General features: G+C 45.5%; 1 protein-coding gene across 1 annotated transcript; it reads right to left on the reverse strand.

Moving 5' to 3' along the window:
• Positions 1–2,176: 2,176 nt before the first annotated feature.
• LOC123072192 (glutathione S-transferase 3) lies at positions 2,177–3,696 on the reverse strand. The gene is made up of 3 exons (XM_044495756.1): positions 3,372–3,696; positions 3,212–3,260; positions 2,177–2,795 (listed from the first exon to the last, which is right to left on the reverse strand). The coding sequence occupies exons 1-3, from the start codon at positions 3,519–3,521 to the stop codon at positions 2,353–2,355; spliced, it is 642 nt and encodes a 213-aa protein (XP_044351691.1). The 5' UTR covers positions 3,522–3,696; the 3' UTR covers positions 2,177–2,352.
• Positions 3,697–17,215: the final 13,519 nt, after the last annotated feature.

Here is a 17,215-nt window from a genome sequence, read left to right on the forward strand (position 1 = left end):
AAGTTGGTGCATTCAATAATTGTGCCTTGTTATATGTACCATATCATTTGTTTATTTTTTCTGTACCAAAATTTACCTTACAATATATATATATTTAAATATTACATTTAACGAGGATATATAACGAAAGAAAATAGATAAGAAGAAACCTAGTGTTTGAACAAAAAAACGATGGGAACGTAGAAATTTTACCTGCATACTTGACGAAGAACGAAGAAGCAATGTCTTGTGTAGCATTATTACATATGAGAAACATGGTAGCCCTTGAATGTACTCAAAGAATATTAGAATCCTCTGGCTTGTAAGAAGATAAGACATTGTGAAACAATGGGCTGATGAAGAGCTTTCCGCTGCTAACTTTGTCAAAGGAATTTGGGATTGAAACTCCTTTCTTGTAAATAGCTTTGACTGACAGTTAAAATTACAGTTGCACCAAATCATAGCTATTATGGTGATAAAGCGGGTGCTATCATTTAATTATTTCATGGTTTGTACTAGGTCAATAACTGATTTTTTTACATGGTCTTATAAGGTCAAGAAACATCAAAGTCGATCAAGAGAGTTAGATGGTGTGGCATGCATGACTGTCATTTGGCATCACAAAGGTGTTTAAACATTGAATGTATTTAACGTTGGAGTATGTTTTTCTAGGAAAAGAATGTGTTGCTCTAATTCTTTATTTTGTCATGTACTCCCTCTGTCCCGAAAGGTAAGACGTTTTTTAATACGGACAACGCTACACCTACGTAAATTCTTTTACGTATCTTACGAAAAGGCTTAGGTGGAGATATTTGATTGGAAAAGAAAAGGGAGGGGCCCCCACCCCCTGAAAATCAGGGGGGGCTGATTAGTTAGCGATGGAAGGCTTACGTAGCTTTTCGTAAAGCCATACGTAGGTCTAGCATTTTTGTTTTAATACTATCATAGTATCAAAAAATGTGCTGGAGGGAGTAGGTATGATTTTTTGTCCACCACCGGACGGCGCACAAGTACTCATCAAGTGATCTGGAGTGAAGTTGTTCCGTCTAGCCACGTAAATCTGTGAGCTATATGGTACTGTTGTAAATATATAGTATTTTGTAAGGTCATGCTAATTCCAAGAAAAAGAATTTTATTTGTTGAAGTGGTTTTGTTTCTAGTGATTTTTGGATGCTGTGAATGAATGAATGTGCCGTGTCTTGGAAATGTATGTTCCCAGTACTTTCATGTGATCAGATAGAGCTCATGACTATTGTGTTCCCAGAATTACAAAAAAAAAAAGATATTGTATTCCCAATGCCTTGCTAGAAGTCATTCTTATACTCCCTCCGTCCGAAAATACTTGTCATCAAAATGGATAAAAGAGGATATATCTAGACGTATTTTAGTTCTAGATACATCTATTTTTATCCATTTTGATGATAAGTATTTTTGGACGGAAGGAGTTGGAGAAAGTGAGCAATGCAAACTGAAGGCAATAGATTTTCTTCTGCTTGTACTTGTCGAGAAGCTCAGTTTTTGGAAAGATTTTGAGAAAAAGGCTTTCGTCCCGCTATATAGATATAGCATCAGCATCAACAGTATCTCTTGGTCGCATTATAGCAAGTAAATATGTCAAAAAAACAAACTCTACATGGGTACTTGCAGTGTCGTCCTAATGATTTGGTGTTAGTCTGATTAATCCATGCTTATTGGTTTGATACAAACTAGATCACCTGATGTGTGCCATGAGTCCATGACCCACTAGGATGCGGTGTTCAGGACAGGAGTTACTGGCGAGAACGTGATAACTGTTGGTATCTGAAGGAGAAAAGTGTAGATCTGCTGTGATTTTGCAAGGACAAACAAGGGGCTATATGTAAATTTATCAGTGAGTTGATCATGTCCCTTCGATGCAGATCCAAAGGACTACTCAATCGTGGAGCAGGGTATCATGTGAACGACCGTATCACTGGATATTTTCCCCCTGCCTGGTGCCCTTGGCCATGTGTGCGCTCTGAACGTGGGTGGTTGGCAGCCCTGTCGTCGCCCTCAATCTGTTCGACAGCTGCGACGCCATTGCCCAGCTCCCGCTACAGCAAACACTCGGTACTGTACGGCACGGTGTGGTAGACAGAGGCGCGTAATCATTTTTTTACTGTAGATCTCGCGCCACCGAATGTGCTGACAAAGAATTAAGGGCCGGACACCAACAAAGTTCAAGCCAAAAACTGGATAAATAGATGCGCCATAAACATTCAACACCAAGATTCAACATTCAACAACAGCAGCAGCACCAAGAATTCGAAGCTTCTTCTCTAAAAAGTAGTTTATTCCATCATCGCGATTTTATTCCATTCTCGCCGCAGCTAGGCAAGCAACCACCTCAGAGGCTCAGACGCCGGGCGGGAGGGGGATGGAGGCGACGGTCTTGGCCCAGGCGGGGCGGGCGGAGATCTCATCCCACCAGGCCTTGACGTGCGGGCGGGAGGCCACCAGGTCCGCCTTGGGGCTCTTGGTGAGCATGAAGAGGTAGGACATGTGGTTGGCGTCGGCGAGCGTGAAGGCGTCGCCGGCCAGGTACTTGTTGCCGGCGGCGAGGTGGGCCTCGTAGACGTCGAGCAGCTTGGCGAGGTCGGCGGCGTTCTTGTCCACCTCGGCCGCGTCGGTTGGGGCGCCCAGCATGGGCTTGATGAGCAGCTCGTACACCAGCGTCCGCGCCGGCGGGTAGAAGTGGTGCGACTCCACCTCCAGCCACGCCTCCAGCTTGGCCGACGGCGTCGGAAGCAGGGCCGCCCCGTACTTGGTCGCGATGTACCGGTTGATGGCGCGCGACTCTGCAACCAAATTCGTTGATGATTTGGGGGGGTTAAGCTCGAGCTCTGCTACACGCAAAACAAGAACAAAGAATCTGAAGCTCTGCTGGACTGGTTAGTTGCTAGTAGATCTGCTCTGTTGGTAAGATTCTTACTTGCTTTGTTATTGACCAAACCCTCACTCTTTTTTCAATCTCAGATCAGACAAATTATAAGCATATTCTACCTTCTCGAGAAAAATATAGTATCCTAGAAGTTTGGATAGATCGGCGGAGGATAAAATAAAATTTAAAGAGAGGAACAAGATACAGTTACAGAGAGCCGTGTGTGGTCAGTGACTCGGTGTGGGTAAATCCTGCTGAGAGAGACTGAGGTGCATCTACCAGAACAGATCTGAGTAATTCTGTAAGAAGGAGAAGGAGCGGCAGAATTGTTACCGAAGACAACTTCGTCCCCGTCCTGGAGCGCCGGGATCTGCCCGAAAGGCTGCAAACAACCAACCAGAGCAGTGAGGCAAGTAAATTAGTCCCGGATCTTGGCGAAGAACTAGTAATTAACGATGGAGCAGGGGAAGCAGGGGAAGCAGGGGGAGCGTACGTTGAGCTTGAGGAAGTCGGGCTGCTTGTGGGCGCCGGTGCGGAGGTCGACGTCGACGAAGTCGAAGTCGAGGCCGAGCTCATTGAGCAGCGTGGCCACGCGGGTCACGTTGGGCGACAGCATCATCCCGTACAGCTTGATGGGCGCCATCTCCACCTCCCTTCCTTCCTTCCTTCCTTCCTGCTGCCTGCTCGCTCGCTCGACTTGCTTCTACTGACCCCTATCCGCTCTCTCTGCCTCTCGATATATATCGAGCTACGGAGCGGTGGTGAAGGCGTCAATCCACGAGGTTTCACACCGAGCGCGACTGACCTGCGGGGCCCGAGTGAGAGTGATGGCCATCGATAATATCGGCCAGCCGTAGGCGACCAGCTGTCGCTCGCGCGGTACATCGCGGCTGCATCTACGTGGTGGGGGTACCCGGGTAGGAATCGGGTCCTAGTGAGGTTCCGGAGATCGCAATCGATGATTGTAAAGATTTGGTAATTGAGTAATACTACTACTACTACTACAAAAAAAAAAAGAATAGATTATACGGGATACACCTGACAAAAATCCCGATACAATCCTAATCATGATTGGCCGATAAATATGGTAGGCGATAAGTATGAAAAGGAATAACAAAATATTTAGGTTCTCCTCTACCCTTTCGGGAAATAAAATAATAAGAGTAAAATTTAGGGAAATGATGCATCGTGAGCGATCAGAAAACTCCGCTCATCCCAGCGAACACCCTTCTGGCAGTCAGATGAAGAACATGGATCTTGAAGCACGGGAGGTTTGCCACGTCAGGCATAGCCACCCGTTTGCGTGGAGCAAGCCCTCACACAAACAATTTCATTGTACGAAAGGGTATCCATCCATCTCCATCGCCTCTCCATAACTCCCCGCCACTCTCTCGCCCTCTCCCTACATGTGGATTTAGATCATTTGCCGAACCGCCAAACAACACAACTGCGACACATTGAGCAGAATGACCCATACGAGGCCCAACTTCTACTATCACACAACATTGTCTAGTACTACTACTACAACAATACACTAAATTGCTAACCTAATGATATTGTTTTATAGCCATGTGAACAATTGATTAATTTCTCGTTTTGGTTGTGTTTTTCTCTATGGCTCAATGGGTTTTTATGTTCCGGTCAACACCCGCTTTCATTGGAGTTAATTGTACAGAAGTACCACAATTAGGGCATTACATACGGATTGGTACCACTTTTGGTAATTTTTACATGTCAGTACCAAGTCTGAGGCCAGCTATTACAAAAAGGTCTAAACCACGTATTTGACGGTGTATCTGACTGGCTGGACCCACCATGTCAGTGCTGACGTGGCATATTTTTTTGCAGAAAACTCCCTTGCTTTGTACGTAATCACATAAATGCCCAATTATTTTGCGGAAAAAAGATTGTTACAGAGGCTTTTTTTCGTTCGTAATTTACACTACCGAAGCGATTCTTTGAAAATTTCCGTCGGCTTGAAAGAATAAATAAAACAACTAAAAATTGATACCTGGGCGGGATTCGAACAAGCGATCCGCTGTCCGGCCGCAACTCGCGCTAGCCACAACGCCACAGCAGGAGTAGCGATAGAGAACAGGCGTTCTGTCCTTTATACTAGCAGCAAAACGCTGGGCCGGCCTCCTTCATTTTTTTTTTGCACTTACCTGGCGCGCGTGTTGAGGCTCGTTTGTTCAGATTTCTTTACGTTCCATTTCTCTTACTATGCTTTATTTCTGTTTCTGGTTTGGGCTTATTTTTAGGTTTTCCTTTCCTTTTTTATTCAGTAGGTTGGTTTTTCTCCTGGATTTTAACATATTTACTGAACATATTTTATGATGGGTTTCAGTATATGATGAACATCTTTTCAACTATGCACGAACATTTGTACGCTGATCACTTTTTCTGCATATAGTGAACATTTTTCAATGCACGATGAACTTCTCGTTACAAACAGTGAACATTTATTTAATGCAATGAACTTTTGGTAATATACATATACATTGAACATATTTTAAATGCAAATTTAACATTTTTGTAATATGGGTTGAATATGTTTTCTTAAGATATGATGACATTTTGCATAATGCGCGGTGAACTTTTCATCATTATGGTGAACATTTTCTTAATACACGATGATTTTCAAGAATATTATCATTAAACAATTTCTTAATTTATGGTGAAAATTTTCTTAATACACGATGAGTTTCAAGAGCATTATGGTGAATATTTTCTTAATACATGGTGAATTATATGTATTTCGAAAAAAATCAGCATGTGTTAAACACTTATTGTATAAAACCGTTCTTGCATGTCAAGAAACACGTTGATTTTTTAATAAAAGTTGAACCGTTTTAATGCATTTCTAAAATTTATTATGATTACACATTTATTTTTAATACATGTTGTCAATTTTTTAAGTAACTGTGCCTTTAAAAAATACAATCAATATATGGGTAACTCAAATAAAAAACTGTGTGTTGAGCATATAATTTTTTTGATAGTTGTGTATTTGAATAATATAATGAGGATACACAATAATTATGCATGGTTGTGGTCCTGAGTGCAGACACGTAAAATTTGGGCCATAAGTGTGTTCTAGTCTGGTGCTTGACACTTGATAACACTAATATGCAATTGCAATTAATATATTTATTAATATAATAATTAAAAAACAGTAACTCAGCGCGCGCAGCCTAGATGGGCCAACCGCCGGCCCAGCGTCACGGGACTAGTATAAAAAGGGTTCTCTGCCGCGTGCCCAGCTGTGGCGTGGTGGCTAGCGCGAGTCGCTGCTAGACGGCCGGTCGCCGGTTCGAATCCGGCAGCCTTCAAATTTTTAGTTGGTCTATTTATTTGTTTAAGCCGACGAAAATTTTCAAACAAGTCCCGCTTCGGCAATGTAAATTACGAACGGAAAAAAAGCCTCTCATACGAGCCCATTTTCTGTAAAATAATTGGGTATTTATGTAATTACTTGCAAAGTAAGGGAGATTTTTGCAAAAAACATGCCACCTCAGCACCTAACTAGCGGGCCCTGGCAGTCAGATACACCGTCAATGCATGTTTATACGTTGTTTAGACTTTTTTGTAACGATTAGCCCCAGACTTGGTACTGACATGTAAAAATTACCAAAAGTGGTACCAATCCGCATGTAATGTTCCAATTGTGATACTTTTATGCAATTAACTCCTTCCATTGCCATGTCCGCTCCATATTCGCTCTTTGATTGTTTCCTGAAGTTTCCGTATTCAATTTTGGGGATTTGTATTCGTTTCCGCTTCCACAAAACATATGAAAACAAATATGATAGCATCCTGTTATGTTCAATTTTGTTTCGTTTTCATCCTAGTGGTAGGTGGACAGGAACGGTGTTGCGGTGCCGATTGAACCGTGTATGTGTCTTGGCGCGACGGGCACACATGACACAGTAATGTGAAAGTAGCCTACTGATTTTAAAGTTCAAGGGACCGGGACACGATCCTGACCTTCCTGCCTTGTACTATAAGATTGAAAACAATCCTAAGTAGTACAATCCTTATCATTTTTTTGAGACAAATCGCAAAGCTTTATTACTCTGTCACAATACTTACAAGGACGAAATCAAGTTCATTGGGTTGGCCTAACCAAGCATGGCCAGGGCCGGTCCTGATATTTTGGGGGCCCGGGACGAAACTAAAATTTGGGGCCCTTAATAAACGCATCATAATAATAAAAATGAATACATATGTGTATGTAAAAATAATAATTAATAACACTCAAATGCATTGAAAATCAGTATGCGTATCAAATAATTTATACATATTACCTTAAATATTTCTTCTAACATTCCTCGATGCAAAGTCACTTATGATGGGGTCCATGTTAATCTCATCCAATAATTTGTTCTCGATGCATAATGTAGCCAAGCAATTTAACCTCCCTCGAGTCATTGTTAACCTCAAATAATTCTTCAACAATTCCAGCTTTGAATTTTTTTTTCAGCCAATACAACCGTCACAGACACCGTAAATAAGATGCAATAAGCAATGAAGATTTTCAGATATCAATCAACTTCTCTGAAATGCCCAAAAATCCCCATAGCAAACAGTACGCCATCTGGCAAAGTGGATCTTGTAATCTTCAACTCAGCAATAAGATCATATACCTCAACATCAGATGAACTATCAAGAGAGAATGTTTCAACAAATTTTGTGCAATACTTTGTGATTGTACCAATTTATCAGCCGCCTTCTTCCTTTTCCTTTTATTGCTAAACGATGCATATGTCTTGTTTCTCGGCGGCATACTAGCACACAATTCTGAAAACGTACTTTTTTGCATCGATTGTCGAACGGTACCACATACACATCAAGGAACCGCAAATTGCAAATAAAATATGCCTGACGGTCGAATCCATGATAGCATCAGTCCGTGTGCTTTTTGCGGCGCTTAGATTCGGAGAACTATTGATCAAGCGTGAAGATGGGGCCCCTAAACTGAAATCAGCGGCGGACTGAATTAGGAAGGAGACTAGGAGAAGGGAATTAGGAATTAGCAAGAGCCAGGCGGCAGACATGCAGTACTGCGTGTCGGTGTCCGACGTCCAGCGTCTGGCATCGGCGGCCTACGGCTGGGAGGTAGGGAAATCACGATTGCACTTTTTTTAGGTCAAGCCGTGAAGTGACAGCAGATCGTTGTCTTTTTTTTTCTACGTGAAGGATGAAAGGAACAATCGCTAATCAGGGCGTGCTTGTCGCTAATCCAGCCGCTGCTGCTCGTTTGGCTTGCGATCGTGTGCCTTTGACTATTTTTTCTGACATGGGCCGACCTAGTAGCCTGCTATTCACCAGGTGGAGGCCCCTAGCATGTGGGGGCCCGGGGCGGCCGCCCCCTGCCCCCCCTCAGGGCCAGCCCTGAGCATGGCAGCCAACCCCTAGAGATAAAGCGTGCTTTGCTAGTTTGTGAGCCTCGATATTCGAGCTCCTAAATTCATGAATAATATTACAGGTTTCAAACGATAGTCTATATTGCATGATCTCATGCACAATTGCACCGTAGCTCCCTTTGTATGAATGGTGAATATCTTCCACGGCCACCTTGCAATCAGATGCAACATGAATCCTTCTGGCATAAAGATCATCCGCAAGCGCCAGGGCTTCCCTGATTGCGAGTGTCTCTAGGATACCGGGGTCTAACAGATGTGGAAATACTACTGCCGATGCTCCCATGAAAACACCCTCTCGGTCCCTATAGACCGCTGCCACTGCTCCATTTACTCTTCCCACTGCTGCATCAACATTGACTTTGGATAATCCCTCCGGAGGTGCTAGCCAATGATTTGGCCTCCGTTGAGCCACCCCTCTACCGACCCCTCCTGGCTGTTGTAGTGCCCGTAGCTCTGCTATATAAGATGTTACAAAATTGTGAATAACAAAGGGGGTTTGGAAGATATCTTCGTACATAGCCTTTCTTCTTGAATTCCACAGCACCCAGAGGGTAACCACAAACGCCAGAAAGTCATCCTGGTTGAGAGCTTCGTGCATGATAAAAAGCCACTTCTTTGGATTTTCCTCTGTATTGCTCAACCTGTCTAAAACAGCATCCGATGACAGTGCCCAAGTGCTTCTAGATACCGAGCAATCCACAAAAGCGTGACGCCAAGTATCCTCAGACCCGCATAAGCAACACGCCCTGGAGGTTGACATGTTCCTATGGTGGAGAAGTGCAGCTGTAGGGATCGAGTTTCTGGCTAGCCTCCACAAGAAAAACTTCAAATTGGATGGGACCCTGATGCGCCATAAATCAGTCCAGCCTTGCTCGGCCACGTGGGAGTCGGAGGAGCCGCCTTGCTCGTACAGCCATGCTTCCCGGCTTAACTTCGTCCTTTGAATCATCCGGTATGCCGAACGGACAGAAAAGACACCCTTTCGCTCCTTGGCCCAAGCCCAAAAGTCATCAACTTGTCTTGTGCACAATGGAATTTGTAGGATGGCCTTAGCATCTAACGGTATGAACACCGAGCGCACCAAGTTTTCGTTCCAGGTAGACGATGTGTGGTCAATCAGTTCAGCCACCAGCCTCGGTGGGTCATCAACTAAGCAAGCCATTGGCCTCCTTGCATGTGATCTCGGCAACCAGTTGTCCTCCCAAATTTTGGTTGATGTTCCATCTCCAATTCTACGAACCAAGCCTTGCACCATTATGTCCCGGCCATCGAGGACCGCTCGCCAAATCTGTGAGGGGTGTGATCCCAGGGATGCCCCAAAGATGTCTGAATCAGGATAGTAGATTGCTTTCAGGATCCGCGCGCTTAAAGACAGTGGGTTTTGCAAGATGCGCCAAGACTGCCGAGCTAAAAGCGCCAAGTTAAACATCTCCATGTCTCGAAAACCCAGAGATCCTAGGTTCTTCGGTAAAGTCATCACGTCCCAAGCCACCCAGCTAGGCTTCCGTTTTCCTTGTTTGCTCCCCCACCAGAACTGTCTGATCAACGAAGTAACACTATCACATAGGCCACGAGGAAGACGGGAACATGCCGTGGAGTATACTGGGATTGCTTGAGCAACCGCCTTGATCAGAACTTCTTTCCCTGCGAAGGATAAGAGTTTTTCCATCCACCCTCTCACCTTTTCCCAAACACGATCCCGCAAGTACTTGAAGGTCCCATTCTTCGAGTGACCGACCTCCGTTGGCATGCCTAGGTACCTGTCACTGAGTAACTCATTTTGCACATTTAGGATATTTTTCATATCATCTCTGACCTGCTGTGGGCATCCTCTGCTGAAAAAGATTGATGACTTATCATGATTTATTCTCTGACCTGATGCCAAACAATATGTATCCAGTAGGTTTGATACCGCTACTGCCCCCTCACTCCCTGACTTAAAAAGCAGCAGGCTGTCATCTGCGAAAAGAAGGTGGTTCACGGCTGGTGCTGTTGATGCCACCTTTAATCCTACAATGTTTGATGACGAAGAACTGGTTTTCAGGAGGCACGAAAGGCCCTCCGCTGCAATTAAGAAAAGGTAAGGGGATATCGGATCTCCCTGCCTTATACCTCTGCTTGGTACAAATTGATCTAGCTTTTCTCCATTAAACAGAACTGAAAAGGAAACAGTCCGTACCATAGCCATGACAGTTTTTATCCAGGGCACTACAAAGCCCAACTTTCCCATCATTCCCTCCAAATAGTCCCACTCCAACCTGTCATATGCCTTCATCATATCCAGCTTAAGAGCACAATAGCTGTTAGACTTTGCTTTGCTGCACTTCATAAAATGAAGACACTCATAAGCACTGATGATATTATCTGTTATAAGCCTGCCTGGGACGAAAGTTGATTGTTCCTCAGATATGATCTCCGGTAGAATTTGCTTCAGCCTGTTTGCAATGACCTTGGATGCAATTTTGTATAGGACATTGCAAAGGCTAATAGGCCTAAATTGTGACAAGATGGTAGGATTTTTTACCTTAGGAATCAAAACGAGGATGGTGTCATTTATGCTCTCCGGTGTTTCTTCCCCTCTCACAATCCTCAAAACAGCAGCTGTCACCTCTGCCCCACATAACTCCCAGTGTCTCTGATAGAAGTGTGCCGGAAAGCCGTCGGGACCGGGCGCCTTAGTTGGGAACATCTGAAATAAGGCCGCCTTAACCTCCTCATTTGAGTAGGGGGCACACAACATGTCATTCATCTCTGCCGAGACTTTGGTTGGGACACAGTTTAAAACTCTCTCCATATCGCTAACCCCCTCTGAAGTGTACAGAGTCATATAGAAGTCATTTACCATAGCCTTTAACTCCTCCGGATCATCCGTGATAACCCCTAGCGAATTTTGCAACACCTTGATCATGTTCTTCTTACGCCGGATACTTGCACGTAAGTGAAAACACTTGGTGTTCCTGTCACCAGATGTAAGCCACTGCACCCGTGATCTCTGTCTCCACATTATTTCCTCTCTGTGATATAGCTCCACAAGCTTCTCATTGATTTTCAATTCAACATGCGTTGGCGCGGTACGGCCAGCTCCCGCCCTAAGCTTTCCAAGTTTGCCCTTGAGCTGTTTTATCTCTTTGCGAACGCTCCCAAAAGTGTCTCTGTTCCATCGACCCAAATCACGTGAAACCACAGCCAGCTTTGCTTTGAGTTCTTCCACCCTGCCGGCAGCATCATGCACATCCCATGTTTCAGCTATCATGCTGTTCCACACTTCATGGCCCTCCCACATGACCTCATACTTGAAAGAACCCGCACTCTGCCTGCTTCCCTGATCCGTGTTAAACCTGGCCAAGATTGGGCTATGATCTGATGTTGCGGCTACAAGGTGTGTAAGGTCAGCTAGCGGGAAACGTGCTTGCCAGTCAGCCGTCACCAGAGCTCTGTCAAGGCGAACCATAGTAAAAGTTCCTCCCGTTACCTTCTTTTCAAACGTCCATGGTATACCAGAATATCCCATGTCCAGCAGCATGCAAACATCAACAGCATCTCGGAAAGCTTGTATTTGCGCGTTGTTACGCTGCCCAACACCCTCGTGCTCATCCGGACGTAGCACTTCGTTGAAATCTCCAACAGAAAGCCACGGGAGGCTGCTTGAAGAGCTGATGTTTTTCAAAGTATCCCAAGTCTTGTATCTCAGGTGAGTTTGTGCTTCACCATAGACTACAGTTAATCTCCAAGGAGCATCACCTTGTTCACGGACCTAGCAGTCAAGGTGATAATCAGAATAACCCGAAATCTCTAAATTTATTGCATTATTCCAGAACAAACCGATTCCTCCACTCCTACCACGACTACTAACAACATAAACATTGTCATCACCAAGTGTTCCTGCTAAAACTTCTACCCTAGAGCCTTCCAACTGGGTTTCTACGATACACAACAGGGTAGGGGCAAATTTCCGCGCGAAATCGCAGAGTTCACGAACCGTCGCGGCCTTTCCCACGCTACGACAGTTCCAGCATAGAACACTCATTGGGCTCGGCGGTGCCCGTCACTCGGGCCCGCCAGACTTGAATCAAACTTGGTTAGCAGCATGGACTTCACTGTTGAAACTTTATCCATCTCTGTCCCCACCTTGGCTCGCTTTGTATCCTGTGTAGAGCTTGGGCTTAAAGGCACAGGCGGGGGGAGCAAAGCAAGCGTTTTTCCTTCTGATCCCGCCGGAGGTTGATCATCCCTTGGGGTTGTCACCGGTCCTAAGTGCACCGATGGTTGGGACCCCCTCTTCCTAGCTTTTTCAACGTCCATCATCTCCAGATCCTGCTCGCTGTGTTCCTCTTCGGCCCCATCATGCTGAGAGCTTGAGCTTCCACCTCTCCCAGATCGTCCTCCTCTGCGACCCCCCTGCATCCACGGCCGCCTCCTGACCCACTGCCGCTCCTCATGAACCAATTTGCCCTGAGCTCCTTGAAAACAAGCGCTGAAGGAGGGTGGATTCCCGTCCCATGTTCCTTATGGAGGTGGCCAAGCATGCCGCATGCCGCATACCGCGCACCAATTCGGCAACTTCTCATATTTGACCTTGTAGATTTGCCTCTCTCCTCCTCTGATCATGGATACTGCGTTCTTAAGCGGCTTGAGGACTATTATTCCGACCCACACACGGTAGAAGTTTCCTGTGAAGTCATGCGATTGGGCCTCCGTGAAGAGGACCTCTCCCACCTTGGATGCAAGGGATGGAACCAGGTGGGCATAGAGGAGAGGCACATCGTGAATTTGGATCCATATCTCGATTGAGTCCAACCTGACCGTGGATGGCTTCGTCACACCATCATATTCCTTGAGAATTACTGCATCACCCCGAAAGTGCTACGGTCCCTTGCGCATGACCCTCTCCCAATCCCCTAGGCAGGAAAATTGGATGATGTAGAGGTTCTCCTCTAAGGGCTTGAACTTGACTTCTTGAGCGAGATCCCATGCCGCTCTCATGTTCTTGAAAAACCAATACTGACTGTAGGGTTTGTCGGAGTTGACCCGCGCGAGAGCAATCCAGCGCGCCGCCGCCTGCGGTACGTCCTTCTCATCGAAGATCACGTCGTCCATGTCTTCCTCCTTCAGCCCTAACTCTGCCATCATCCTTGCGACGTCGCTGATCCCCTCCGGCTGGGATCCATCTGCCGCCATGTTTGAAACCCTAACCCGAGCTTGAAGAACAGGTTTTCTGCAGAAGCCCTATGCCCCGGTCCTCCGAACAGCCTAGCCCCCCCCCCCCCCCGGTCGTTGGGAGGAGAAGTTGTGGAAGAGTCGCGGGCGGGGAAGGACAAAGCTCGATGGCGGCGAGAGATTCGCCCCCGAGAAACCAAAACAGTACAATCCTTATCAATGGCTGAGACATACCGTAGGCAGCGCTCGGGCCACGGCCTTGGGGTGTGCGGCCCAATCCCTTTGTTTTGTGTTTGTGAAATGCCCAATCCCTTCGTCGCCTATAGCAATCATTGTAGCTACAATGCACGAAGGTGTCCTGGGGCCTCTCCTAAATCGCCTGTGGTCCGGTCCATTCCCGGCGGCGCCACTGATCCTAATCATAATTGGCTGATAAATACAATATGCAACATGTATGAAAAGGAATAACCAAATATTTGCTCTATTAGGCTTGCCTAACACTCCTCTGCCGCTATTCGGTTTGATAACACCCTCGACGGTCCCTGTACATGGAGTCGGGTGTTATGTTACACATGTTTGCAAGTTATTGCACTCTCCGCTCACTCTCCATCCATCCTATCTATCGACAATTTGTCATCATTAACGGGTCCTTCATCGTTTTTGCCACATCCAACCACCTCTTACTCCCTACTCTTTCTTGAACTAATGGCATATTCTCGTTATTCCTATAGCCCTATTAATATTCATATTTGATCTGTGTTCAACAATTCACTTCTGGTAATAATTGTACCATTTCATTTGACTATGCATGTTTTATGTTAAGGACCTTGAAACTAAGGGCATGAAACCCTTCCCACACATTCATGTTCCGCCCATGTCTTCTCCATCGCTGATTAAGATCTATGGCATCGTTGACTTGAACACACTGATCATGGCATTCTTCGTCTCTTCGCATCATCATGTTCGCCTCCCGGAGATAAACAATAAAAGAGCATTTTTTCAGTCATCCGTGTTCGCTTGGGCTCCCTGTTCATTCGTCTTTTTCAGCCCTTGATATTTGCACGTCATGTTCTTTTGGACTTGTATGTTATGGACTCTGGATTTCCACATTAAAAGTTGTTCATCCTGGCTGTTAAATCTGCATCGATTAGGAGCACCCTTTCAATCATGAGCTCCCTCAACTATAAGAATCGTCAACTTTATGTCAAGAACGCTTTCCTGCATGTATTACTGTTCGAAGTGGTCTTCTGTTGCCAACTTACGAGGTTTGTCGACGTGTCCCGACACAACCATGCATGCCGCCTCAACATCTCTCTCTATCGACGAAAGGATGCTCCGCATGTGTGGTACCGACACTTCTCCAACTTCATCTTGACTGCCAGTTTGACATGCTTGAACATCTTTTTCCTTCATGACACAATGTTCCTACTCCTCTATGCCGACAACATCATCCTCACGATTTTATTCTCCCATGCTCCTCGAGCACGTCATCACAATCCTCGACTCCAAGTTTAACATGACCGACAAGGGCAACCTTCACTACTTGAGTACTCTCACTACTACCTTGGCTTGGCGGTTATAAACAACTCCTTTTTTTGGGAGGAAATAGCTGCCTTAATAAAACGTAGTTTGTGGCACCATCAGCTACCACAACATCACGGATACATGAAGGTAAAACATTAAACCAGGTTATACACAACTCGGCTGGTATATTTTTCTGACAAACCAAGTATACACTCGAGATCATCGAGAATGTTGTCATGAGCACTTGCAAGCCTCTATGAACTCACCTCCCGTGGTCACTTCTCCTAAGCTGGCTGCCACAGACGACACGCCGTTTGACAACTCTACACCTTATAGCAGGCTTATGGGGGCTATGTAGTAAATTACGTTCACACGTCCATACATCCCCTATGCAGTGCAATAGGTCCACCTCCACATACATGATTCACGGAGTGCTTGGTACATGAAGAACTTTCAACCACGACTTACAACCAACGCCTCTAGCATCGACACCGACACCGTCTGTGCGGGCTGCCTCTACTCCCTGTAAAACATAGAGTTTGGGAAACTGCTCGACACCCTAAATGGGGTGTGGCTATCTCATTATTTAGTAGTACCAAGGGGTACAATACAATTACAGATGTGTACAAGAGTCCACATATAGATATACAGTCTAACACCCTCCCTCAATCTTAACTATGGCCTGAAGTACAAAGTAAGTTAAGATTGCGCTTACAGCCTACAAACTGTGGTTGTGGAAGAGGCTTCATGAAGATGTCAGCAAGTTGATCTTTTGATGAGATAAACTTGATACTGAGGAGCTTCTGTGATACACGTTCTCGAACAAAGTGATAGTCTACCTCAATGTGTTTTGTCCGACCATGAAACACCGGATTAGATGAGAGATAGGTAGCACCAATGTTGTCACACCAAAGCACTGGAGAACGAGTAGGAGGGACTCTCAATTCTCCCAACAAGGACTGAACCCATATAATCTCAGTAGTCGCATCAGCAACTGCTTTGTACTCAGCTTCAATACTGCTGCGAGATACCGTAGCTTGCTTACGAGCATTCCAGGCGATCAAATTAGGACCAAGAAACACTGCATATCCTCCCGTGGATCGCCTGTCATCAGGACACCCAACCCAATCTGCATCTGAAAAGGATGATATCTCATAAGATGGTGCAGGCTGGAGAAGTAAACCATATGTGGTAGTGGAACAGACATAACGCAGAATGCGTTTCACAACCGACCAATGAGACGTCCTGGGCGCATGAAGATACTGACAGACACGATTGACTGCATAAGAGACATCTGGTCTGGTGATAGTAAGATACTGCAGACCACTAACAAGACTGCGATACTCAGTAGCATCATCAGATGAAAGAAGATCTCCATCCATGGCAGACAACCGATCAGTAGCAGACATCGGAGTGATCGCATGTTTACACTTCAGCATGCCAGCACGACGCAATAGATCCAGAGAATACTTCTTCTGAGTGAGAGTCAACCCAGCAGAAGACCGTGAGACCTCCAGACCAAGGAAAAAAATGCAGAGCACCTAAGTCCTTGAGAGCAAAATCCCCACTCAAAGCAGCCACAAGACGATCCGCAGCAGCAACAGAGGAACTGTTGAGGACGATATCATCAACATAAACCAGGAGATACATCGTGATCTCAGGACACTGAAGAAGGAACAAGGACGTGTCAGCAGTGGAGGGAAGAAAACCAAGAGGCTGAAGAACAGAGCCGAAGCGTGCATGCCACGCACGGGGAGCCTGTTTAAGTCCATATAGTGCCTTAACAAGACGACAAAGATGATGAGGACATGCAGGATCCACAAATCCCGGTGGCTGACGCATATAAACTTCTTCCTCCAGAACACCGTGCAGAAAAGCATTCTCCACATCAAGCTGACGAAGAGACCATCCTCGGGTAACAGCTAGAGACAGCAACAAACGAATGGTAGTAGGCTTGATAACCAGACTGAATGTGTCTTCATAGTCAAGACCATACCTCTGTTTGAAACCCTTAGCAACAAGCCGTGCTTTGTAACGCTCAATAGAACCATCAGCATGTCTCTTGTCTTTAAAAACCCACTTGGAATCAATGATATTAACACCAGATGTCGGGGGAACAAGATGCCAAGTGTTATTCTGAAGAAGAGCCTGAAACTCCTATTCCATCGCAGCACGCCAATGAGGTATGCCCAGTGCAACATGAAAATGGCGAGGCTTAGTAGTGGGATCA

Source organism: Triticum aestivum, chromosome 3B (genome assembly GCF_018294505.1).
Source record: "Triticum aestivum cultivar Chinese Spring chromosome 3B, IWGSC CS RefSeq v2.1, whole genome shotgun sequence".
Lineage (NCBI taxonomy): Eukaryota > Viridiplantae > Streptophyta > Magnoliopsida > Poales > Poaceae > Triticum > Triticum aestivum.

Excerpts from the sequence above, each read along its gene's own strand:
- LOC123072192 (XM_044495756.1), bottom strand. The coding sequence starts at position 3,521 with ATGGCGCCCATCAAGCTGTACGGGATGATGCTGTCGCCCAACGTGACC. Across the intron at positions 3,261-3,371 it reads CCGACTTCCTCAAGCTCAAC|CCTTTCGGGCAGATCCCGGC; the intron begins GTACGCTCCCCC and ends GGTTGTTTGCAG. Across the intron at positions 2,796-3,211 it reads CGGGGACGAAGTTGTCTTCG|AGTCGCGCGCCATCAACCGG; the intron begins GTAACAATTCTG and ends ATTTGGTTGCAG.